Genomic DNA, 25,702 nt, shown 5'->3' on the forward strand with positions numbered 1-25,702 from the left:
CCTCCTCGATCTTGAGCCTTCCCTTAAATACACATCTAAACTCATCCAAAACTTACTTATGCAGTCCGACACTATGAGCCTCAAGTTGCGATTCACAATATTTTTAGTTTGTGGCTAGGGTTTGGATATCGGTACTCAATACCTTAAAATATCAACCATAATAACCCAGTACCAAGTTGTGTCAACACTTCTCGATCCGTCTAGAAGGATCATGAAAATTTGAGTTGTTTCAGAAAGGGAATCTTTTTTGTTGCTGAATTTCTTTGCCAGGCCTGGGATAGAGGGCAGAGTATTCTGTTTCTGGACTGAGTACTTAAATAACATGCACATTGGACTGTTATTGCAACGTTATTTAAATGGTGTCTTGTAAACCCATGAAGGCACATGTAAGTGTGCATGATACAAAATTTAAATAAATAAATAAATAAATCTAGAATTAAATGATTTTTGCATGTGTTTCCTCACAGCAAATCACTGCAAGTGTTCTTCAAGTTACTGCAACATGTGTGATTGGCCCACTACCGCAACAGCTTCAGCCCATACAGCCTGTGGTGGTGAAGTCAAGCGCTGTGTATTTGATGGAGTTGGCAGGTTAGCATGATGAGATGCCACAAAACATTCAAAAGATGGCTTCACTACACACCTGTGGCATCTGGTCATTTTACACAGTTTCCATTCACATGATGGCTGTTGTGTAGAAAAGAAAAAGTGTCACTGTAAGGGCACTGGTATCGGTTCTGGTATCGTAATTTGTTTCAACAATACCCAGCCCTATTTGAGCAGAATTTACACGCAGCGTCTCCTCAAAGGCTGAATAAGTCTTAGAGTTGTAAGGTGTTTCACTAAAGTGGGATTTTTGCTTCTCAGATTTATAACAACAATTGTTAGAATATCATTACACAGAACATAAGGTGAATATACACTCACCAACCACTTTATTAGGTACACCTGTTCAACTGCTCCTTAACACAAATAGCTAATCAGCCAATCACGTGGCAGCAACTCAAGGCATTCAGGCATGCAGACATGGTGAAGACGACCTGCTGAAGTTCAAACTGAGCATCAGAATGAGGAAGAAAGGTGATTTAAGTGACTTTGAACGTGGCATGGTTGTTGGTGCCAGACGGGCTGGTCTGAGTATTTTAGAAACTGCTGATCTCCTGGGATTTTCACACACAACCATCTCTAGGGTTTACAGAGGATGGACCCAAAAAGACAAAATATCCAGTGAGCCAAAATGCCTTGTTGATGCCAGAGGTCAGAGGAGAATGGCCAGACTGGTTCAAGATGATAGAAAGGCAACAGGAAGTCAAATAAGCACTGGTTCCAACCAAGGTCTGCAGAAGACCATCTCTGAACCAACAACACGTCCAACCTTGAAGCAGATGGGCTGCAGCAGAAGACCACACCAGGTGCCACTCCTGTCAGCTAACAACAGGAAACTGAGGCTACACTTCACACAGGCTCACCAAAACTGGACAATAGAAGATTGGAAAACGTTGCCTGGTCTGATGAGTCTGGATTTCTGCTGCCACATTCAGATGGTAGGGTCAGAATTTGGCGTCATGGATCCATCCTGCCTTGTATCAACGCTTCAGGCTGCTGCTGGTGGTGTAATGGTGTGGGGGAGATTTTCTTAGTACCAACTGAGCATGGTTTAAACACCACAGCCTACCTGAGTATTGTTGCTGACCGTGTCCATCCCTTTATGACCACAGTGTACCCATGTTCTGATGGCTACTTCCAGCAGGATAACGCACCATGTCACAAAGCTCAAATCATCTCAAACTGGTTTCTTGAACATGACAATGAGTTCACTGTACTCCAATGGCCTCCACAGTCACCAGATCTCAGTCCAATAGAGCACCTTTGGGATGTGGTGGAACGGGAGATTCTCATCATGGATGCAACTGTGTGATGTCATCATGTCAATATGGACCAAAATCTCTGAGGAATGTTTCCAACACCTTGTTGAATCTATGCCACCAAGAATTAAGGCAGCTCTGAAGGCAAAGGGGTCCAGCCTGGTACTTGCAAGGTGTACCTAATAAAGTGGCTGATGAATGTATATGCCTGTGGAATTGGTTCGAGGCTCATACCTTTCTGTTGCAGCTATTTCTTTCTTCCACTTTATAGTACAAACTTTTGCACAGATGAGCTTCACCACAGCAGCTTACCTGTGCACAGCGGCCCAGCTCAGTACAGTTCAGATACTGGAATATCTTCAGGGCTAACTCGTACGGCAACTCCACGTCAAAGAAGGGAATGTCATTGACTTCATTCTGCGAAAGAAATAAGTACAACACACATTATATACTGAGCTTATTCTGAGCAACCTCCCCTCCTCATCATCATGCTCATACCAGATCCTGAATGAATTGATCCAACAGCTCCTCGTCTTTCTTGATCTTCCTCTGAGGCTGCTGCTGCTGCTGCAGGGATGCTCTGCAGACATCAGTCATGTTATGATACTGCCTCTTTCTCCTGGTTCTCTCCTCCTGGATCCTGTCCAGCAGGGGACTGGTCCTCCCGTCCAACAGACTGCATGCAATGGACACATACTCAGGCTGGTCCTCTTTCTCTGCTGCAGCTTTTCCTCCACCAGTATCACCCTCTTCATCCTCAGTGCAACAACTTTCCTCTGGTTTTGAAGGGCTGTGAGTCTCGTTGAGATTATTAAGGTTTTCAAAATACCTGTTTTTCAAGTCTTTGTGGCCTGACTGACCTGGGACATCACAGGGAGGCGAAAGAGCACACACAAGCTGGTCTTTATTGGTCTTTAACTCTCGTTTCCAGCGCTCCCTGAACGCAGCAAGTTCGTCGTCGGCCATGTTTTTCACTCATTGTTAATAAAAATGAAACTTAACTGTGTTAGAAAGCGGTTTAGTATAAGTTTGACAGCTAAACAAACCGGGTAAGTAAATTCATATTTTCGGCATCGACGCAAAACAAGCACGTCCTTCTGCATAAACAGTCCGAGGAGCAACAAGGCGCTGCCGCACTAAAGTTCCGCCAGCTTTTAATTCCGCAGTTTTATTGTAGACGCGCATTTCTCAAGGGTGATATTTTGTTTATGTGGCCACAACAGGCAGTTGTTCGAAATATAAATGCAAGTATTTTATTTCCAATGCCAACAGAGTGGAATATACTTGAGGATAATTTATTGTACAGGTGTAAAATAACAAAGGAGAACACAATGTCCCAGAACACCCCACAACAAAAGGCTCCTCTGATCAAAACAGACAGGAGAGATTCAAGAGTTAACCATTGCATCTCTCTTTTGGGAAAAGATGATGTAAACCCCACACCATGTGACACTGTAATGAATAATACAGTAGAGAGAGAGAGAGAGAGGGAGAGAAAGGGAGAGAAAGGGGGGAATGCAAACACAGTTAAGGTTTGATGAGAGGAGAGAAGGAGGGTCATATATCCTCAAGATTTAAACACAGAGAAGAAAGACGGGCTGTTCTGTGAGAGAAAGATGTGCTGGCTGCCGATAGACCAGCCTCTGCTCCTGCCCGGTGACTCCACCTGCGGTGTCCGCCGACCCTCGCCGTGCTCGGTGGCTCAGCTGCTCGCGTCCCGCCTGCGGAGGATCGGGGACCAGCTGGAGAAGAGCTGGACGGCCGGGGAGAGGGACGGCGGCTTAGGCTGCGGGGGCAGGGGGACGGCGGCGGCGGCGGAGGTGGTGGTGGTCACCGGGCGAGGCCACCTGAAGAGCTTCCTGTGCACTGCAATACATTTGACCGTGCTCGTGCTGGCCGTCGCGAGGCGACACCTGTAGGGCGCGAGGCGGCAACACCAGCAACAGGTGCGTAAACAGAGTCACGTCACCTGCGTTAATGTCAGTAAGCTATGACCTGCGACTGTTAGGAGGGACAATAGCTCGGGTATGAACAAAAAATTTGTTTATTTGTTAAATAAAAACCTTAAAAACGCAAAAAGTGTTGTGTTAACAATAATTAGGCTGAAGTTAATTTAATACAAATGTGTTAAAGTAAATTGCTAATGTGTAGAGGTAGCTTGGTTAAAAAAAACTTCTACTTCTTCCAGTTTCTTGCTCTTTCAGATTATCGGATAACATTTTAAGAAGTGTAAATATGTAAAACAAAAACTACTTTACATAGTTTTGTTCTTTACTTACATTAACAGCGATAAAATGGTGAGCTGAACCACGACATACAGTTACTTTACTGTTCAATTGGAAGTTCAATCACACAGGTATCAATGCGCGGGTGTGTTACTTATTTAACGGGTGTCAATTAACATAAAGTAGTGCCTTTTTAAAGTATGTAAATAATATATTATTTCATCAAATACACAAACATATGGCGTCTTCCAAGTTTGGAAATCTTTCTACACCACAACACTGCAAAACTTTATAATTATCATGGCAAAAATATCAGAGAAGGGGTTGTAAAATGTTACTTAGTTTACACACAGGTGAACCACACATGGGCTTTAAATTAATTATGAATTAAGTTATATAACCGCCTGTTTTTGCATAAAATACGTGACTTTAATTGCTTTAATTTTACATTTATCAGTCATAGTGGATAGATTTATTCTCACACAAACACATGGCTATTTAGCACTTTTTACATTATATTAAATTTACACCACACAAAACAATTATGCACATAAAACTAAATTTTGAGTGGCAAAAAAAAAATCACATTTAAATAATGTTTAGTGCAAATAATACTGTTTAAAATTGGCAAACTTGTTTTTTTTAATCAGTCATTCATTTGATGTGTCTTTAGTTTGCTTTATATCTTCAAATATCCTAAATTTGCATCTACTTTTGGACACTTAATGTTGCCAGGTTTGTTGGGAAAAGAAAATCACAGGAGGAATAAGAAGCATTTGTTTACACCGTTAATTCGAAAAATATTTATGTTATGGATGTTTTCTTGCTGATTAAGTGCATGCATTATTACTATCCTGCATAGATGGTGCCTTTGGGACCATGCATGAGGAACGGCCTCACATCATTTTGCACTAAAAGCAAGGGATGCAGGATGCGGTCCAGGATGGATGGAAGGTGTGCAGCGAGTAAAAAGACCGACAGAAGGGGAGGAGGAAGCGGCTTTAATTGCGTGTTTCAGGGTTGGAACTTTGAGACTGACTAAGCTCCATGTGTCATAAAGACTTCCTCAGGCCCCGGTTGTGGATGCACTGCGAGTTACACCGAGCCTGACACACTGAATCCCGGCAGCCCTGCAGTTGCACGTCCTGCCCCTGCGTGACTCTCCGATTCTGTCATCCCAGTTACAAAACGGTGATGTAATCCTCCCCTGGTAGAGTGGAGGGAAAAGCTTACTAATAGGACTCCTTTGAATCTTCACCTCCCACGATGTGAATGCATCAGTGACAAAGGGGGTTAGACCGACTATAGACCTTTATATGTTTGTATAAGGCTACAATTAGTGCAGCAGTCCTGGAGAATGCACTGAAATAGACCTGTTTATGAGCTTCATAATGCACTGTACCTTTTTACATAAGCTATACTGTAAGTGTAAACGTGTACATACTGAGAGGATGGATGTTTTATAGATGTTTTCTACAGTGTTTAGACGATGTTTACACATTCTCCTGTGCTTTAGCATTATCTGTTGGGGGCAGTGTTAAGTGGCTTTTTGTCATAAACAAGATACAGGACCTGTGCATAGGGAGCTATGCTGTTAATGCTGTCTGTGATTTCTGGAAAATAAGCTTTCTCTGATATATCAAGTGTAACGTGAGCACTGGAATTGTCTTTTATAAAGTGTGTGCTATTTATACTGATTAAATATTTCATATGGATTTTTAGCAAAGTAATAAAAATCTTTCTGAAATAAATCCTATGCAGGTGTCTTCGCAATCAGACGAGAGACATGTTCCACAAAGTGAACTTAAAGTGCTTTAATTTAAAATGGGAAACTTTCACACACTGCAGTGCGTTCTGCATTTAAGTCATGGTGGCGCCTATTATGCAACCAAAGAAATGACTACTCTAAAGGAAGTGATTCATATTAACAGTATTCATATGAAATAACAATGAAATGATGATTGCAACATGGACGATTACTAAAAACGAGCTCACACTGTCTATGAAAACGCAAGTATGGAAATGAATGTCATGACAAATCCTACTGATTTCAATGTCTGCACCACACTTGATACACAACCATGACATGTAATGATTACAGTGCCTTGCTGGCACACACCACTTCACGTTCATTACTCAATATCGTAACAACTGTTTGCTAACCATGAACTTTTTCCACCTACAGACCTACAAATTTCTACTTATGATCATTCTCAGACATTTTGTTGTGTTCAGAGGGCGAGTAACCCATTTTCAAAATAAATATTGCAAAATTTAACACTAAGTAACACATGAAAATTGTTAAATACAAATTGTAGAATTAAAAAAGTAATACAGATGTGACAAAATCATGACGTATGCAAAAAAAAATTGTTGTGAAGGCTGTGACTATTTACATTATCACCACACTAAATCAAAGTAACATTCTTTTATCATGTGTTTAGCGTAAAATAAAATATTCACAGTTAACAAAAGTGGGTAATTCTACGTGTACACAAAGATCTGACAGGTACAATAACAATATAACAATAGTCCAATTGTAAAACTGATAATAGCTTTATATTTCTTAAGTGATACCATGTTGATAATTTGTGCATGTGGCCTCTGTCACCAGCTCTACTTGTACGCACTGAAAATACTGTGAATGTCTGAAATGCTGACCCTGATTTAAAGAGTGACCGCACTAAGATAAACAGCGACAAATGACACACCATTGTCTGACTCGCATTACAGCACAATCACACGTCGTCGGCGCTCAGTAGATCTGGAAGTGAGCCGAGGTGGTGCCGTCCTTCCAGCATCGCAGGGTCTCGATGACAGTGGAGCGACACAGCGGACATGTTCTCTCCCGGTCGAACCACAAGCACAGGCACTCCTCGCAGAACACGTGCTGCAGAGAGACATAAGGTGCACCCACGTATTTTATTTTCACGACAGAGGGGTACACAGAAAATAGACAGCAGATGTATCTCTGTAAAATATGTGGTTTAAATGTCTTTTTTCAGTCTTGTCTGGTATTTACAGATTATTGCTAACTAGAGATCCACTTTGCAGGAGTGTGATGTGTCTAAGAGAGCCATTCAGTAGCTGATGCTGACCTCTGACCTCCCTTAAAGGATGACTTATATTATATATATTGAAATATTAACAGTATACAAAAGAAACCCTTGTTGTTCACCAGCTGAAAATACTATAATTCACTTCTCACCTTGCTGCAGTGACATTAAATGTACTTCAGGGTGTCACTATACCGTGACATCACTGTTAGGTGTGGTTTCAGGTGCAACACAGCACACCTCTGACCACACCCATCAGTGATGCTGACTGTGGTCCAAGGTCAAGCAGCCTCTGAGTCCGTACCTGACAGAGAAGAGCTATGGGGTCTCTGAAATCAGCCTGACAGATAGCGCAGACGTCGCCAGCCTCGCTGCACTGCTGACTGCCTGCCCTCACGCCGTAACTCTGGGTGAGACACAGAAAGAGTCAGTTAAAAGCTTAAACTCTACTGAATTCATTTTAAAATCTCAATGCAATAACCATAAGATGAGCATATTTGTGTGTGTGTGTGTGTGTGTGTGTGTGTGTATGTGTGTGTGTGTGTGTGTGTGTTTGCTGATGTACACAGAGTGAACTTTGCCTGAACTCTGATAAATCAGACCTGAGTGCTGCAGAGCATGACGAAGGCCTTGCGTATGGCAGACACACGTCCACAGATGTCAAAGGACTGCAGAACAGGAAAGAGAAAGCACAGTTTTATATGAGAAAAACAGTCACAGCTGCCCACAAGCCTTTCCTATTTTTTCAGGGTTGTAACGATACATAAATTTAGATCAATATCTCGATTCAATAATCAACGATCCAATATCATTGATGTAAAGTGAAGTCATTGATTATATATCATTATTTTTAAGATACGCCTTTTGTTTGAATTCCCCATGGCACGTTACCATTTTTCATCCAGGCATACCTCCTTTCTGAACATTCAAACAGTGCTAGTGACCTAGCATCAGGCAGACAATGGCAGCTGGGAAAAAGACAATGATGATATAAACTGATATCATCTCATATCGATCACATGCCCCTGAATCGAACCAAATCATATCGTCGCAGCATTTGTGATATCAGCAAATATCGCATGTTGTCCAAAGAATAAATATAATCTCGTAACACGATGAAACTTGTGATTTACACCTCAAAATGTTTTTCAGATTTTACTCTTTGCAAAATGTTTGCAGGTAAGTAAGTATTGGACACTTTGGACCTGACGATGTGGCTAGATAAAACATTAAGGAATCAAGTGTCACCAAATCCATCCAGTGGTTGTTGAGACATGTTGCTCAAAACCACATGTCAACCTCAAGATGGTGCTGGATGAAAAGTCAAGGGCCTTCTAAAATCTGCAAGATTGTTTTGGTGTGAGTTGCCAAGTGTCGGAGATATCAGCCGTAGATATGTCTGCCTTCTCCTGAATATAACAGTACTAGATGGCACTCGGCTCAAAGCACCAACAAAAAAATACATTTGAAAAACTCAACAGCAATGTCTCTTTCCAAAAAGTGGAAGCGTGCATCTATTCTTGGATGAGAGGCTCATGCTACTTCCTACATGAAACTGCTCACAACAAGGTCTGTGGATTATTCTGAGTAGCCAGGTCATGATTTCTGGAAAGCGATGTTGTTGAGTATGTCAAATGTATTTTTTGGCGCTTTAAGCACCATCTGCTGAGTGTCATCTAGTTCTATTATATTCAGGAGACGGGCAGACATCTCTACGGCTGAAAACTTTTTATTTTGAGGGTGAACTGTCCCTTTAAGATATTTCAGTCTGGACCAAAGTGGTGGACCACTTCACACCGCTGGCAGACAAACCAACCGACTGATACTGGACATCCCCAGAGCCGAGCTGTGAGTGTTACTAAAAACAACGCTAAGCAGATTTCTATCCAGCAAATGTTTACGTAAACTCCTAAACAGCAAGTTATCGGTGTCTCACAAAGATCTTTACTTGGCTCTAACTCTGTTACTGTTTTTCCATGTGACACAAACAGCATGACAACACTGAGTCAACCGCTGATGCACATCATGTACATCAGCATGGTCTTATGTTGACACACCGCTAATATGGCGTTATCTTGGAAAACACCTGAGTGCTCCACCTCACCGCACAGATCCAGGAAACCGTCCAGCTGAAACCAGTTCAGCTGAACAAACCCATTATCAACAGCTACATCCGCTGATTCACCAGTGTATTAAAAGACATCTGGACTATAATTGTCAACACACACTACAGAGGACATTGATAACCTCACTGTGTAGAAAATTCATCACTGCATCATCCAACGGCTACCTTTCACTATTTCGGCTACCCATACGATGTAGTGATTCTAATCTGACATGTGGCTCTCAAAATCTTTTTCTCAATAACTCTTTTAACTTCCTTTATGCAACTGCTCAGTAAATGACCTCTCTGTGAGCTCTAACTGTGGGGTTTCAGTCACCTTCACTCTTTTCCTTTCATGGATCCCAGAGCTGAGGTGATTTTGAAATTTCAAACATTTATTGTTTCTCTAAAACTATCGCTGCCCATTTGACGTCCTACAACCTACTAAGTTGAAAGATAAGGCACAAATTTTTTTCCCAGCAAAGAGAAGAATAACATTAAAGATAATTTATAATGATTTTGGAGAACTACGTTTTCATCTAGCCTTCCTCTCGTGTCTGAATTTCCTGCCGAACAATAATTATCAGGAAATTTAAAGGCTGAATTCACATTGGCTTTGTGGATACTCCTGATCCCCAACAGATAAATGACCCCTCAGTTATAGACTGACAAATTCACTAGCTGACACTGCAGTCCTAGAGACAAATCTGACATATTGCCTAGGATCTCATTTATAAACATTGTGTACACACAAAAAGAGGCCTGAAAGAAGCGTACGCCATTTCCCACGCAAAAGATGTGATCTATAAACGCAGACTTGATGGGGAAAACTTTGACCCATGCTTAGGAACATTTTGGAGGTGGGAAATTGGTGACGCAGATGGAGCGGTGTAGTCCTGATTGTAGAAATTGTCGAATATCTTTTGGCAAACGCCATTTGTGGCTTTTGTCAGTACGTACATTTCTAGTATGGATCCTGTGCACAGTTTTATAAACGAGACGCCTGGTCTAGTTGCCAAGCAGTTCATTTTTTATAGACGTTCTTCAGATGTATAAAACCGGTTTGTTGGCTACCTCAAATTTTGCGTCCATTCCTCGACTACTCTGTAAGTTATTCACATTCCTTTGGTCTGTAAGGGTCCTCAGATCAAAATAATCAGAAGGGTTTTTTTTTGTAAAAACAAATCCAAGTTGTGAGTATTGTTTTAACAGGATAAAGTGGGGTTGTGTCGGTATGCCAAGTGCCTCAACTCTGTCTCTCTGATGCGCTGTCTGTCAGAGCTCTGTCCCAAATATAAGCCCGTTGATTTCAGTGATTTAAGCAAATAATAGCCCAGGAAATTTTACAGTAACTGCTTTGATATTTTCTGCATGCATTCCTCCTCCCAACAGGATGAACCCTATTCCTTTTAAATACCCCATTAATGGTATACTTTGCAACAACTATCGACTTCTGTTTGTGAACACAACATTCAAACTTGATCCCTCCTCCCTACACTGCTTATATGTACACTGCAAAATACCACCCCAGGAAAGTTACAGTTGTTGTAATGGAGAAGCAGATAGCTTACTAAACTAACCGCTGTCTCCTACCCATCTAACAGAAAACAGGCCATCTCTGCATCGCTCTTCATTCTCATCCTTTCCTTCAGTACTTGCTAGCGAAGGTGAAAGCCAACGGCCCAATCTCATTTCTACCTCTTAAATCTTCCAGTTGGTATTGAGTGCCCTTGTTTGCGAGATAACCCTTGATGAGGGAAGTGAGAAATATTAGGGTAGAGATCTTTCCCTAAGAAATGGGACACCACTTCATGCAAATCGGGGTGACCAACGTGCAGGCATACGTCACGCGTAGCAGTGACGCAAGATACCGGTAGTCATTCGGGTTTGAAAATGCCAGCTGCAGTGCTTGTGCTGTGGTGTGTGCTATGTTTGTTCTTCTCCGTCTGATCAATCAACGGAGAAGAAATGCTGAAAACAGGAGGTGCATACGACGTCTTCTAGTTCTGACCGATTTTGTTCAGATAAGTCGATTTGTTTAAATATTTCGACGCTGTGTTCAACCGAGTTGCTGATGAGTTTATGCTAGTCCAAACATCTGTTGTTTGTATAGCCTACATTCCGATCGTACAGTAATAAAGTGTTTTCCAAAACTTGCCGAAGTTGCTGACTTCCCAAGGTGTTCTGGGAAATTTTATCCTCCACTTCGTTGAAAGTGTGGGTCGGGGCTCCCTTGGAATCTAGGGCGGGTTTTAAGTGTTGGAAACCACTTCCACTACCTCAGTTCTGTTTTGGGACACCACTAGCCTAAACGTGAACGCGCACAACCAAGTGCAAGTGAGTAGTTCTAGGGGAAGTGTGGGAATTTGGGACAGGCCCTTACTCTTGTTTTGCAATGAGCTTTGTCTGCTTGTCGTTGTGTCTCACTATACTTTTTCTTTTTCTGCGCTGTGTCTGCAATTTTTGTAGCCTCCTACTGTCTGGTTGCTACCTTTTTATAAAGTCCCGACCTCACCTTCATGCTGTGTCTAAGAACATCTCAACCACAGCAAAATAAGAAATTATTAAAATACAGGCAGACGGCAAGGTCTCTGCAGATAACAGATATACACCACATCGCCCTTCTAGTGGGTCATACTGTAAGTGATGATTGAGAGGGATTGCTTTTGGATGAGTCTATATATTATCTCATAAGAAAATCCTGAAACTCCACCCTGGAGCCGGAATGTGAACTATGCACACAAGATATCTTGTTGCCTAAGTCATTACTGTGTAATAAATAGTATTGCTATCAGACTTGTTTAAACACTCACACTCCCAAAATAAGACATTGTTTTGATCTGAATAACCTTTGCACAGCACCACAAACTTCAGAAGCCTCCAGTGAGCTGCTGACATTGTCATCATTACCTCATGTGTGACAAGCCTGAACTCCAGGTTAGGATTTCTACAGTGTTTGTTGCTCAGGAGGTTTTTACTGTGAGCCGGATTATTCACAAAGGTCTCTTACTCTCCACAACAAATGGACCAGGTGATTTAAAACGGTGAAATCAGTGAATAAAGCAGTTTCACATTACAAATCAGTGTTTTTCCAATGGTGTTTTGCTCAGCGCAGACAGGCCACTAGCCCACCACATGCTAATATGTGCTTGCTTTTTTTTCTCTGATGACATACGATCCAGATGTTCAGGAGGTTTTATCCAGGACCCAAATTATCTGCAGAGGTCTCTTCCTCTCAAAAACAATCAGGCTTTCACACCTGCCCTGTTTGGTTTGGTTCAATCAAACTCAAGTTCATTTGCCCCCTAAGTGTGGTTCATTTGTGGTGAGAACGTGTTCCAACCTGGATCCAAACCAACTGCAGTCACATGACACATTGTTTGGGTTAAACATGAGCATGTTACAGTCCTGGAGGATTATTAATGTGCACCTCCTCCTGTACTGCCTTAATATGCACATTCAGCACATCCAATGCATCAAAACATTGTTTTCTAGTTGGAGCCGCGCCTCGTTTTCAAACTGTATGCTTTGACTAAAATGAACAATGACAGCAATATAGTCCACGATGAGCAGCGCTAAAATCAGCCTGCGTAGTTGTCCCTCCATTGTGACATTAGAAAGTGTCACATTTATCTTGCAAGTGTACTCTTCTTCAACGTTTGCTTTACTTCCTGGATTTTACCCACATGGAAATTCTGACCAATCAAGAGCAGCTTTCTCTCACAAGGCATTTGATCTGGTCCGCTTGTAAATGCTGCTGTGAGAACACGAGCCAACTCTAGGCAATTACACAACTTTGTAACAAAATCAGTGTTTGGTTTGTCTGTTTTGGGCTATCGTAGAAACATGGCAGTACAACATGGCAGACTCCAAGGACGAGGACCCGCTCCCTATGTAGCTAAACGTCTCATTCTAAAGTAACAAAAACATGATGATTCCCATTTTCAGCTAATGATACACAAAAGAAAACGTTATACTATATTCCATCTCTGCTAATATGTCCCATAAATTCTACACACTGGACCTTTAATTCTGATGCATGGATCAAAATGTTTTGTGTTCTATATTTGCACTAATCATAACTTTGGTTAAAATGCCATCCAAAATCTAAAAATAAAGTACAAAAAGAATATTAATCTTTACCACCGGGCACTGATTACCTTGCAAAGGCTGTAAATGATGATGAGTGTTGCTCCCAGGAAGTAACTGTTGGATGGGTCCTCCCCCATGATGTACTTGTACCACAGCTGGATGGGCACCAGGGCCCGAAACAGCTGGCTCAGCTCCTCGATCAGCAGGTAGAACTTACCCTGGACAAATGCACAACATTAGAAACTACAGCAGTAGAGAAGGCGTCTTTACTGTACATGCTTCAATCAATCTTCTATAATAGCAGTGACTGTTAATGTGCCCACTTAATATTTTGCTATTTAGACAGTTGCTTAAGACGAACAACAAAACCTAAGGGACCTTTGCAATCTTAACTTAGTTTTACCTTAATGACAAAAAAAAAAAAAAACTAAATTGAGACAACATGTATTCTTTCTTTGATCCACTCACTAACTGTCCAAAAAGCAGAAAGAGCTCAACAGCTTCAGGGCACTCTTCTATCTAGTCAAGAGCAGTGCGGTATTAAAAGCTTAAAACAGCATGCCTCCAGCCCAAACATGGCTGCTGTCCAGAGCTCCACAGTTTCACAGCAGTACAGGCAATTTCCCCACACTGCAAGGGAAACTGGCAGCGGCTCCTTCCACCTGCTACCCAGTGCCCACATTAAACCCAGCCCTACGGGGGTTTGCTAGCAGCCTTTAAAAGACCCCTTCCCTAAATAATCACAGAGAAGAAATGAACTTCTGACTGCTACAAAGTGCGTTAAGTGAATTGGGGACGGTTAAAAACAGAGGCGACCGAAACCAAGGCGAAGTTGATTCCCCGATGCCCCCCGTGGCATCCCAGCTTGCATAATGACTTCCTGGATGTTGGCTGACAAAGATTGATGACTGTGGGTAAAGAGCCACGAGCAGCCAGGTTGGTAGGGGAGGACGGCCTCTGCTAGTGGCTAATTCATCTTCCTTATTGTCCCCTCAGCCTCATATCCCACAGTGCCCATCACGCCCACGCAAGAACTGTCAAATCTAAAGTTTGGACACAAGCCAAGGAGTTAGAGTAAGCTCCACTGCAGGCCTTGTTTCAGTAGTTTCCTGCTTATTTGGTTTCATTACTATGTCTGATCTCTTTATCCTCCCTGCACACGGAAACAGACATAAATACATACTTAACATTTTAATCTGCGAGACTGTTATCATTACATTTGTATCTATTTACTCAGGGGGTATGTGGCCAAGGTTTAAATTCGATTTCAAACTGTTATGGCAGCATATTTTTCTGCTGCTTTATCCAGAAATGATTAATCAACCAAACCGTGGGGCCAGCGCCATCATATCTATCGATACCTTTGTCTATGAACTTTCTCCGTCAGGTGTCAGCCGAAGTTTTGTTCGAAACAAACAAAAGTTTCAATTACATTTATTGTTGCTAACCAAAACACATTGTATGTGTCCATGAACCCTTACAAACTTGTTGAGAGCATCACTGTTTGTTGCTTCTTCACTGCCACTAACTGTTGATCATGGAACCAACAGCTGGATGTGAATCACACCGCTCGCTAGGGTTTGGTAATATACCAATACTAGTCCATACCCATTATGTACAGCACACCATACCATGACTTAGTCATACCAAAAATTAGAAAACAAACAACATTGGTCCACAGGGGAAGCCACAACGATCGGTCGCATTTTAGCCATTTTTAAGCATTTTTCTGTTGTTATAGCGCCACCCAGTTGCCAATTAGAGTTAAATTTCCAAGTTTAGTAAAAATCGATATGGCAGTTAGGCCTAGACAAGAAATTAGCTCTCTAGCGCCCCCATTTTGTTTGATGGGGTCAATAATGGAGGGGTCCCCTCAGATTATGTGTGGTCATATGCCTACAAAGTTGCGTGGTGATGGGTGAAACCCTTGAGATGTTATACACCTTTATGTGATGAGCCACGCCCTCCGCAATATTCATTGCCTTATAGAAGCTCAGTTTTAGTAAGTTTTCCAACTTTTGCCAAGAGGGAACTTTAGATATTGCTCCCTAGATTATGTTCACCCAGTTTCATGCAGATAGCTCAAACTTCCTAGGAAGAGATCCATTTGAAGTGTTTTTCAAAAAATTCAAAATGGCGGAAAATCTATATAACCGGAAGTTATGGGTTCTTGAGGCAAATTTGTTCCTCATGAGGAGAGGCATCTCTGTGCCAAGTTTCATGTCTCTATGACATACGGGGCATGAGATATGCCCATTTAAAGTTTGCAATTTCAATCAGTTGCTATAGCGCCCCCCTTTGGCCAACTGATGCAATATTGCTTCATTCACATCCTCCCATGACCCTCTACCACTGTGCCAAATTTCACATGGATTGACCAAGTCAGTGAGGAGAAAAACGTGGAACAGAGACACACACACACAGACAGAGTTTTCATCATTATATAGTAAGATTATCTTGATGTCATGATGAGACAAGCTATCGTGTTCGATTTTGGATATCGTGGTATCGTAAGTGGGTTTTTCCTGTTCTTAAAGGCTGCATAGAGCCCCGGGATTGAGTCCTAAACCCCAGAAATGAGTTAGCATTTCACCACTTGCAGTTCCCTCATCTCAAAGTCAGTGGGTTTTTAGTTAGATGCCTGAAATAATGTCTGTGGTTAACATAAGCTTAAGAGACTTTCACGTTTTGTTCTACGACATAAAATCCCTCAGTAAATACCCCACTAGGGATGCACCGATCTGATATCTGGATCAAATATCGGCCCCGATATCATCAAAATAGATGGATCGGGTATCGGAAAATGAAACCTATACCTGAGGCAATCCTTTCCCTTTAAATCTATTGCAACATGAGCTACATCATATGTCATAGAGAAAAGGAGAGAATCTGCTGTGTGGAGGTATTTCACACTATTTCAACTGCTGTTATTGTTAATTTTTGTTAAAAATAAATAGTTCATCATTGTATTAATCTGTTTCATCTTATCTTAGGAAAGAACTGTGTAGTCATCAATGCCTGATACCTCTAGTCTTTTCTGTTCTACGTGTAAAGGTATATAGCTTTTTAGGTCAACCATGGTATCGTAACGGTAACAGGTATCGGCTGATACTCAAAGCCACAGCATCGGTTGCTAACAAATGGCTGAATGGGAGTGCAGAACATCATCATGCCGCGCCGTGCCGAACACGGCCTCACAGTCTTGTTATGGTGGTGGCATCAGCGCATGCAAACATAGCATAATTTAGAAGATGAAGAAGAAGATAGAATTTATAAACCCTGAGGGAAAATTTGATTTCTTCACTCTGTTGTCATATACACACAGGCCTAAAACACACACATATGCACAGACACCCTGCCCCACATTCTCCTGCTATTTATTCTAAAGAAACTTGAGGCGAAATGCCGCACGTACAGTGGGTCCACTATTTGTTCCCTTTGTGTTTTTGGTCATTGGTCAAACTAAATAAGCACTTACAAGACATCACCTGACTCTTACAGCTTGGGCAGAGGTTTAATAGGTGCAGATTGTCCTTTGTTCCATTTGCTATTGTATTTTTTGTTTTCTTTTTCCATTATAACCCTGGATGTCTTCTTCTTTCCTTTTCTGTGATTCATGGTGACAGTGTAGGAGATATGGATGCTGTGCTGTGTGTAATGTATTGAATGTATTATTTGTGTATATTGACCATCAGGGACACTAAACTTATTTTTATCTTGAATCTGTGATGGTCATTTTTCACTTCACATTTTATAAACAATTATTCAGGCAATAAGTATTTAAAAAGAAATTAAAACAAATCAGTTATTTAAAAAGAAAAAAAAAAAATTTCTTGTAGCCCTACTGCTGTACAGCTTTGAGATTAAATCTTGCTCGAGGCCGGCAGAACAGACATGTAGAGCAGCACCAAGCAGAGCAAAAAATAAACCACAGATCAATATTACAAACACCAAATCTAGGAACTACTGCATGTGCCTCACAGACACTTCTTGTACAGCAATAAAATACTCTCTCTCTCTCTCACACACACACACACACACACACACACACAGGCAAAACACAATTAATAAGATCCACACACAACCTACAGATACAAGCCCTCTAAGCCTTCACATCAAAGCCGTCATGGAACTTCTGTATGCGTGCCTGCTGTCACTTGTGCAGACTTGCGCTGACTGTAGTGATTATGTCGGATCATTAGTGTAGCCGGGGTTGAATGCGGTAATGAAGCAGACAGGCTGATTGTGTGACTTCATGGAGTTCAGAATAGACTGAACTGTTTAGCTTCTGTAGTAGACGGCAGTGATGATAAAATCTGGGACTCCCAAAAACTCAACATGTGTCCTGTGAAAGCTGCCAGATTCTGTGTGTGTGTGTGTGTGTGTGTGTGTGTGTATTGTACCTCTCTGTGTGTGTGCATACGTGTGTGGAGGGTACAGGTAATGGTCCAGCTCCAGGGAGGGATGACCTCACCCGTGCAACCCCCTCGAGGGCAAATTTGCTCAGTTGCTGGCTGCCGTGGTTCTGATAGGCCTGTAGGTCTGTTTATCAGTGGAAAATGTAATCCTAATACTTTGTAACCCCCCCCCCCCCCCCTCCTCCCCACATCTAACACACAAACACACACCAGGAATATGAGCTGCGCCTGTATGGAAATCAAAGTCTATCTGAGTGTGTGTGCGTGTGAGTGTGTTTGCAGTCATATTCTGTAGCCTCAGGCCAGACTAACCGCGCACACAGACACCCACGTTGCACGAGCTCACCTAAGGAGTACCATTTAAAACCTTATGAATACAAAACAGTTTCACACTGTGACCCTTTAGCACTTTCTTCACTCAGCGGAGTATTTCATCATAGTAGAGCAGATTTTCTTCTTTTTTTTAAATTATCTACCAAGTTTCACAACTTTGACAGTGAACTTCCTGTAACTTAATCATCGTCTACGCCACATTATGGAAACTGAAACTCAGATTACACGCCCTAGTAGTGTTTCATACAGGATTTTCCTGGTCTACATGCTCAGTAATGTGTTTAAAGGACTAATCCGCACCTGCATGCTCCTATAGTGTAACAGCTGCAAGAAGGTGAAGTGTTACAGTCACATGATATAACCTAATTTAGGTTAGTTAAGTTTTAAACTAACAGCTGAAATATGTTGGGCAAAGATGCGGAGAGTCACAGTCAGGTCGGATTGGGGATTTTTAGCTGTTACACAGACTCTGAAGCTGGCAGCAACCACACGCTACTGAGACACTGTGTGTGTATTGAGTTTTGTTAGTTGGTGTTTGGAAGTGTGGGCTAATTTAACTGGTACTGAATTAATTAACTGTATTGTTTAACAACAGGATGCATTGATTTAATTGATTTATTTTAATGTGAAATGGGAAAAACACCCACAAGTTGCTCTGCTGCTTCGCACTGCCTCTGGTACAATGAGTTATTAATTTTTATTAGTTTTAAGCAGATTATACTCGTTTTTTTTTACACAGTTTTATGAAGTTTCTACCTGTTGTAGTGCCACTGAGCCACACGCAGAGAAGAGAAAAATTGACCAGCCGGGTAAAAAACGATGCCCGTGCTGGCATTCGCGGCTTCCATGATCAGTGTGGCAGCTTCAGCTGATTATAATGGACGTGCTCTGCTGCAGGCATGCAGCAACAGACATGTTTTGCCACATCTGTGTCCCGTGTATTTCAGACTTAACGTTAAAAGTGGGGCAGAAAGCTGTCAGCATTTATCCTAACTGCTGTATCGTTGGCCACAGGACTTGCTTAAGTTTCCTGAAGATGTTCACCTCTCATCCAAGAGGCTTCTTCAGTTCAAGAACTGAGGATGTTTGAAAGTATACAAGAGGCGAAAAGTCTTCAAGAAAATCAAGCAAGTCCAGTTGCCAAAGAAACAGCATTTAAAATTACCATGATCTAGATGACTGAGAATCTTCACCAACACCACCAACATGTCAGCATTTATTGCAGTTTGGGCAAACATCAAATGCACCCAATTATGGCTGCATTTAACAAAAATTTCAATTATTTATTCATATGATAGTTATTATTTTCATTTTTTAATTGCTATCTTTAAAATGTGGCCGACACAGTGGCGCAGTGGTTAGCATTGTCGCCTCACTGCAAGAGGCCTCCTGATTTGAACCCAGGGTGGGGGAGCCCTTCTATGCGGGGTTTGCATGTTCTCAACATGTCGGCATGGGTTTTCTCCAGGTACTCCGGCTTCCTCCCACAGTCCAAAGACATGAAGGTTAATTAGTGACTCTAAATTGTCCGTAGGTGTGAATGTGAGTGTGAATGGTTGTCTGTCTCTATGTGTCAGCCCTGCGATAGTCTGGTGACCTGTCCGGGGTGTACCCTGCCTCTGGCCCAATGTCAGCTGGGATAGGCTCCAGCCCCTCCGGTGACCCCCAACAGGATACGTGGTTACGGACACGGAATTAATGAATTAATGAATTAATGAATATTTAAAATGGCACAAAGTATTGAAATTCTGATCGCACATTCACGGAGCACAAGTTGATATTTTGGATATTTTTTGTCTGACTGTTAGAACCCACAACAGTCCAAAACTCATAGAAATTCTGTTTACAGTGATATTAAAAAGAGGAGAGCTGCAAAGTCCAGTGTTGTAATATTTAAGCTTTGTCTGGTCTCAAGATGTCGGTCTCGTCTAGGAATCGACCGCAATTTCACTCAGCCTTGACTCGCTCTCAGACAAAAAGAATTCTGAATTTTATTTCAAGAACATGACTGCAGGGATCTCACCAAACTTCCTGCATGTTTTCTGATTTATTTGTTGAAAAAATACTCTGATATATCTCTATATATCAAATATATAGGCCTTTAAAAAAGCTGAGTAAACCTCAGTTAGCTTCAAACAGACCTCAGCATCCTGTGAACATGATTTCCGAGAGAACTGTCTTTTGAGTAATGAAGAGCCTGGTGAGTGAGCACAAGCATACAAGAGATATACTCTGATATATCTCTTGTATGCTTCGCTCCTCAGCAGATGCTTTTTATATCGTTTGGGACTGTTACTTAAACTACACTGGACCTACACTGTCATCCTCCACACTACAGGGGATACCTAAATCAGCTTAGCCAGTCTCTCTACATTTCCTGTAACCTTGCTATTTACTGTATAGTCTCTTTATTTGTTTGATGCTGCCTTTATGTTGTTGTAGGAGGTGATGAAGGTTGGGGAAGGATATAATGCCCACTATTTTCATTCCTATTTTCTAATATTTAGCTACTCGTTTTATTTGTCATGTCCGAGCTGCTTTGTTCTGTGTTTAATATGAAAAATGTAATAAATATGTTCTTTAAAAAAACTGTGAATCTCCTGCTTTTTCTACTAATCTAAAATTTGATTTTTTGTTACTATTAACTGTCACCCCTCCCCACCCCCCTTCACATGCAGTCCAACGAAGTGAACGCAGGAGACAAGGAGAAGCAGCTGCGGGGCTGTCTGGGAGCAGATAAAATTTGGCTACCTAAACACAAAGAGTTCATCTGCAAAACAATATCCCACAGAAAGCACACAGCAGGATGTAAATTCTGCGAATGCAACGCTGACTGACACAGCTGGAAGCATACAGAGAGGTAAGCTAAGAGCAAGTGATGTTTGCAAAGCTAGCTATGTTAGCAATCTGCGTCTCTGTGTCCTGCAGTGTGGGACTCGCACTGGTCTGGTCTTGGTTAGGACTTGGTCTCGGTTTACGTCTCTTGGCTACCAGCAAATCCTCATTTTAGAGGAGCTAGTCCTGCATGTTTTTGTTTTGGCACATTACAACTGTATCTTGAGATGTACAGTTACATGTTACAGTTATCGTTATGGACACAGTGTAAGCTGTAATTAGATGTTAAAATTAATCCATTAAAGTCACATTTTCTGAGGACATACTCAAGGTCAGAGGGATGAAGTGGATTTCTTACCCTGGATTTGAAGGCCAGCAGAATCTTGGGCAAAAAGAGGACAAAGCATTTCAGGCCAATGGTGAAGTATTTAAGGACGAAGTCAGTGATGCCCACCGCCCAGATCAGATCAAAGAAGTCAAAGCTGTTGAGGTTGGGCTTAGCAAATATGAGGCTGGAAGAAAAAGAAAAAGATGAGTTCCTATAGAGAGGTCTGGAGTTTTCACTTGAGATTGTAGAATGACAAGCAACAGAATGGCAAATGTTTAACGTAATGTAAAAAACACTTTGGAACAAAAATAATGAAATAAACACAAAATACTCACAGGACAAGACCAGACAAGAAGAGGAACGCTCCCTAAAGGAAATGGAAGTGAAAATAAAATGGCTTACACGACACAAAATGAATGAAAAAAACCTAAAAGTGAACCGTAGAGTGAAACAAAAACATAAGATGGCGAGCAAAGAAACACACACCTACTGTAAAAACACCTGCTGGTACACTACCTGTTGTGCAGCTCCTCGTGACTAAATGTGTAGTAGATATACACTATGTTGCCTGCAATGAACAGGATGATCCACAGAGCGACGAACATAGAACGTTCTGCCTGGTGACATCAGACACACACAACTATTTTAGCAACATCACAATATATATTTCTTTACATCTAAAATTGTAATTCAGCTCCATTTTTGCAATAATGTCACACATTAACAGAATGTCTAGGGCTTAAAAGAAAAAAGATCAATGCTTTTATGTACACATTTTTTGGGGGGCATATGATTTAAATGACAAGCCAGAAAAGTTTCAGTCGTACTGGGAGGAGATTTTTGGTATCCCTCTGCCATGGAGACAGGTTTATGATCTAATTTATAAAGCTGTGACGATTCCATGTCGCAATATTTTCAATTAAAAAGTCTATACAAAATACTGCCGACAAGAAAAATGCTTTCTGGTTGAGGTATGTTGTTTCTGTAAATCTGAAATTGAAGATATGTCGCATTCATTTTGGTTCTGTCCTCATGTGGCAACTTGTTGGACGACTATCAAAAGGTGGCTGGCATCGAGTTCGATGTGCCCTCAAAAATGATGCTCCGTGAATTAAAAAATGGCTGTCCTAGCATTTTAAATACTATTATATTATTAGGAAAGAGATTTATTTTTTAATTTAAAGGAAAAAAGCAAGTTTCCTTTCCTTTATTTATTTTAGAGGACATTATTGCCACAAAGCAGGGGGAATTAAATGACTATGAAAAAAGATGGAATAGATTAAGGCCAAGTTCAGAAGAAGGATGATATGACACCATAAATTAGTTCCTTCCCTTCAAAGCCAGACTCCATTGAGAAAACTAACTGTGGCATTAAAAAAAGGCTAGTTTGGATTCACCAAAGTCTCACAACAACACAAACAAACAAACGGATCAAGGCAGCGGTAGACCAGCAGCTGCTGTGTTCAGCGAGCTAAAATTATTGTTTTTGTCAATGGAGTCTGGTGGCGAGAGCAAATACAAAACTGATTGCTTAGCTTCCATGTCAGCTATACTGCCTGCTTCTCCAAACTGGAGGCTTGTCAACTGAAATCTACTGTAGGTAATACACTGACTATGATAAATACACCATACAACCCCATTTCAAAGAATCAGAACTATCCCTTTAATATAGGCATGAGTGAAAAGCTTAGCCTGAATTTCATCTAAGACTATTTGTGTATAAGAATCAGCACTGGTTTCAGCTAACATTGGAACATATCAAATGTTGTAACTGTCTTTTTAAAGCCTATATCAGTGCAGCAGTTACTACAGTGTAGTTTTTCTTTTACCCGTAATGACACTTGGTGCCTGAACGTGGAATTGGCATAGGCGAATGTGCTGGCCATGCCCACACACACAGCAATACCTGCAGGAGAGAGGTGCGACATCATCACTAAACAACACCCTATAGAAATAATCCTTTTATGTAACTACTGCATTGTTAGATATTGTTAGCAGCACTGTTAATCCACGGGCTGGTGTACCTAGTTTATGCTGAAAGCAGACTTTAGCTAGCAGGATGAGGATAAAGGGGAAGCCCCTCTGCAGCCATGTCACGACAGCCTTCAGCTCAGACAGGGCCGGGGCCGGGGTGGACGGGTCCTCCTGGGCCTCCTCCCTGGAGCTGTGCCTCTCCGAGCCAGCCACCGTGGTGGCCTGCTGGAGCAAAGAGGAGGTCCTGTGCTGCAGGGGCTGGTGGTGGAAGTGGTGGTGGTGATGGTGGTGGTGCGGGGGCGGTCGAGGTAGGAAAGATCCACCCTCCGTGCGGTGGGGGCCTCCTTCTTCTCTGGATGATGCAGTCATCTGGATAAAGACTTCAGGGGGTGAGCCCAGGACGAGGCCAGCTGCCTGGAATTGGGCAGAGGAGACAGAACCGGAGGGGACGCCCACCAGGCCGGAGAAGATCTGCTGGGGTGAGGCGGGCGAGTCGGGCTTCAGGCAGTCGAACACACCACCCTCATCCAGACTGCTCTCTGATCCCAGAGTTTGGCTTCGGCTCCTGAGTGGGCAAAAAGTGCGGATGCAAAACTATTTAGTCTGGAAGAGGCCTGTGCTTTATTTTTCATATTCCACTCTCATAATATTTTCATATGCAATATTTTGTTGATATGTCATGTTAAGTGATCTGGAAATTTACAAGATTATATCTCTGATTGGGACGAGCTTGATAAGAGATATCTCTGCTACATCCTACTCCTACACAGTTGTAAATCAGAGCACAGCGCTACACTGTGTCAACACGTAACATTCACTACATGGACAAAAGTATGTGGACACCCAAATATAAAACCTGTAAATGATTGTTGGATATCTCATTTCAACACCATGGGCATTACTCTGCTGCTGTAACAACCTCCTGCTCTGGGAAGACTCCAACCAGGCTTTCCACCAACATGCAACCAGTTCTGTTCCAGTTCCTGCACCTTATTTTGAGACGTTAAGAGCATTTTGACCAAAGATAGATTACTTCGGACCCAAAAAGTTGGTTCTCAGCTAGAACCAAAATAATAGCAGGTTTTCCTTGACCTGCAGTGCGACCCAAGACGACATCAGTGGGTGTGTCATATTCTACAGGTTGGAAAGAGAGGACGGAGAAGGGTACAAGGGAGAAGTCAAGTGAGAGATTGTCAATAAACAAGTGCTATTGTCTCATTTATAGTCGATTTACGTTTGTTTTAAGGGTAAAAACAAATATCTGTGATGACAAAACAAAGGTTCACAGGTAGTCATTGTGATCCGTGATTTTTCTACTACTGTTTCCTTCTCTTGTGCATTATTCAACACCTTCTGTTGACAGGACATCCTTGATTACAATTGTTCAGGACAAAACTGTAGGAAACACGGGCTGGTTCACTACATAGCACCAAGGCTCCAACAACCCTGAACAGAACCAGTTCAACATCGGCTCTGCTTTTGAGCGATGGTAAAGACTGATGCAGCTTCATCCTGAGCTAAAAAGGGACGAGATGGTCGCAGAGTGTCTGCTGGACAGGTATTTTTAGTTTTCCTCTGATGTAACATAGGCTATAGCGTTATATATGACTCCTCTTCTCTTCTACTCTTGTCTTGGCGTGTTACACTTGCTTTCCTAATCTGTGTCTCTAACGTTACCTTGTCAACGCCTACGTCTATCAAAGATGTAACGAGGACTTAACGGTAATGGAGGAGGGGGGAGTAGGCCTTTGGAGGGAGGTGGAGTTGCAGGAGGAGGGGATTGGACTTTGGACGGAGGCGGGAGTTGCAAATGTTCCAATTTTTTCTAAGTGCTGTGAAATTGCAGTTTTCCAGTATTTGTATTAAGGTGTTGAAGGTTACCATGCAATGGTTTCACTGGTCCAGCCCACCCTAGATCAAATTGTGCTGTATGTGGCCCATGAATTGACATGACTTTGACACTCTTGCTCTAAAATATCCAGTAGCAGTATGGTTTCCTTTGCAGAAACAAAGAGGCCTTGCCAAAACCACAACAAGCAGCCCCAGGTATTTGGAAAGGGGTCCACATGTATTTGGCTGTAGCGTGTGAAGGTAACACACAGCTCTTGAGAGCTATTCATCCCACCTTTCAGAGGGCATGCCATCCGTGTTGCTGCTGTGTCTCCTCTGCATGGCATACCGCTCATCACCACATGGTCCAGCCCTGCAAAAGCAAACCAACATCAACAGTGTATCAGACAGAGGCCGGCTAACAGCTCATATCTTTAACCTTTCTGCTTTGTGTGTGTTTTATACGTCACACTGTAATGTAAATAACAATGTAGAAGACTTTACCTGAATTAGTTCAGTGAATTCCCCCTCAGCTCTGGCCATATTTACCGTTATTGTCAGGTTAGCTTAGGGCTGATGCTTCTGCAAAAGATGCTCCGACGGTCCGGCTCTTAAAAACTTCCTGTATGACGTCACCGGTTT

General features: G+C 42.0%; 2 protein-coding genes across 3 annotated transcripts in view; both read right to left on the reverse strand.

Annotated features, from left to right (window-relative positions):
- Positions 1 to 4,229, reverse strand: part of fbxw8 (F-box and WD repeat domain containing 8) — a 38,231-nt gene extending 34,002 nt beyond the window's left edge. The window contains exons 1-3 of one of the 2 annotated variants that reach the window (XM_049578503.1): positions 4,145 to 4,229; positions 2,364 to 2,541; positions 2,178 to 2,282 (exon numbers count right to left, since the gene is read on the reverse strand). In XM_049578503.1, coding sequence (XP_049434460.1) covers positions 2,178 to 2,282; positions 2,364 to 2,462 — 204 coding nt within the window. In that variant the 5' untranslated portion in view covers positions 2,463 to 2,541; positions 4,145 to 4,229. Of the gene's footprint in view, positions 1 to 2,177; positions 2,283 to 2,363; positions 2,880 to 4,144 lie in introns of those variants that run through there. The other variant, XM_049578502.1, reaches the window with a different exon arrangement.
- A 1,680-nt stretch (positions 4,230 to 5,909) lies between these two features.
- rnft2 (ring finger protein, transmembrane 2) lies at positions 5,910 to 25,687 on the reverse strand. The gene is made up of 10 exons (XM_049578593.1): positions 25,565 to 25,687; positions 25,356 to 25,433; positions 23,281 to 23,795; positions 23,086 to 23,162; positions 21,773 to 21,873; positions 21,287 to 21,440; positions 13,411 to 13,560; positions 7,749 to 7,814; positions 7,451 to 7,552; positions 5,910 to 6,980 (listed from the first exon to the last, which is right to left on the reverse strand). Exons 2-10 carry the CDS (start codon positions 25,400 to 25,402, stop codon positions 6,846 to 6,848), a joined length of 1,347 nt encoding a protein of 448 aa, XP_049434550.1. The 5' UTR covers positions 25,403 to 25,433; positions 25,565 to 25,687; the 3' UTR covers positions 5,910 to 6,845.
- Positions 25,688 to 25,702: the final 15 nt, after the last annotated feature.

This window comes from Epinephelus fuscoguttatus, linkage group LG6 (genome assembly GCF_011397635.1).
Source record: "Epinephelus fuscoguttatus linkage group LG6, E.fuscoguttatus.final_Chr_v1".
In the NCBI taxonomy this organism is placed as follows: domain Eukaryota; kingdom Metazoa; phylum Chordata; class Actinopteri; order Perciformes; family Serranidae; genus Epinephelus; species Epinephelus fuscoguttatus.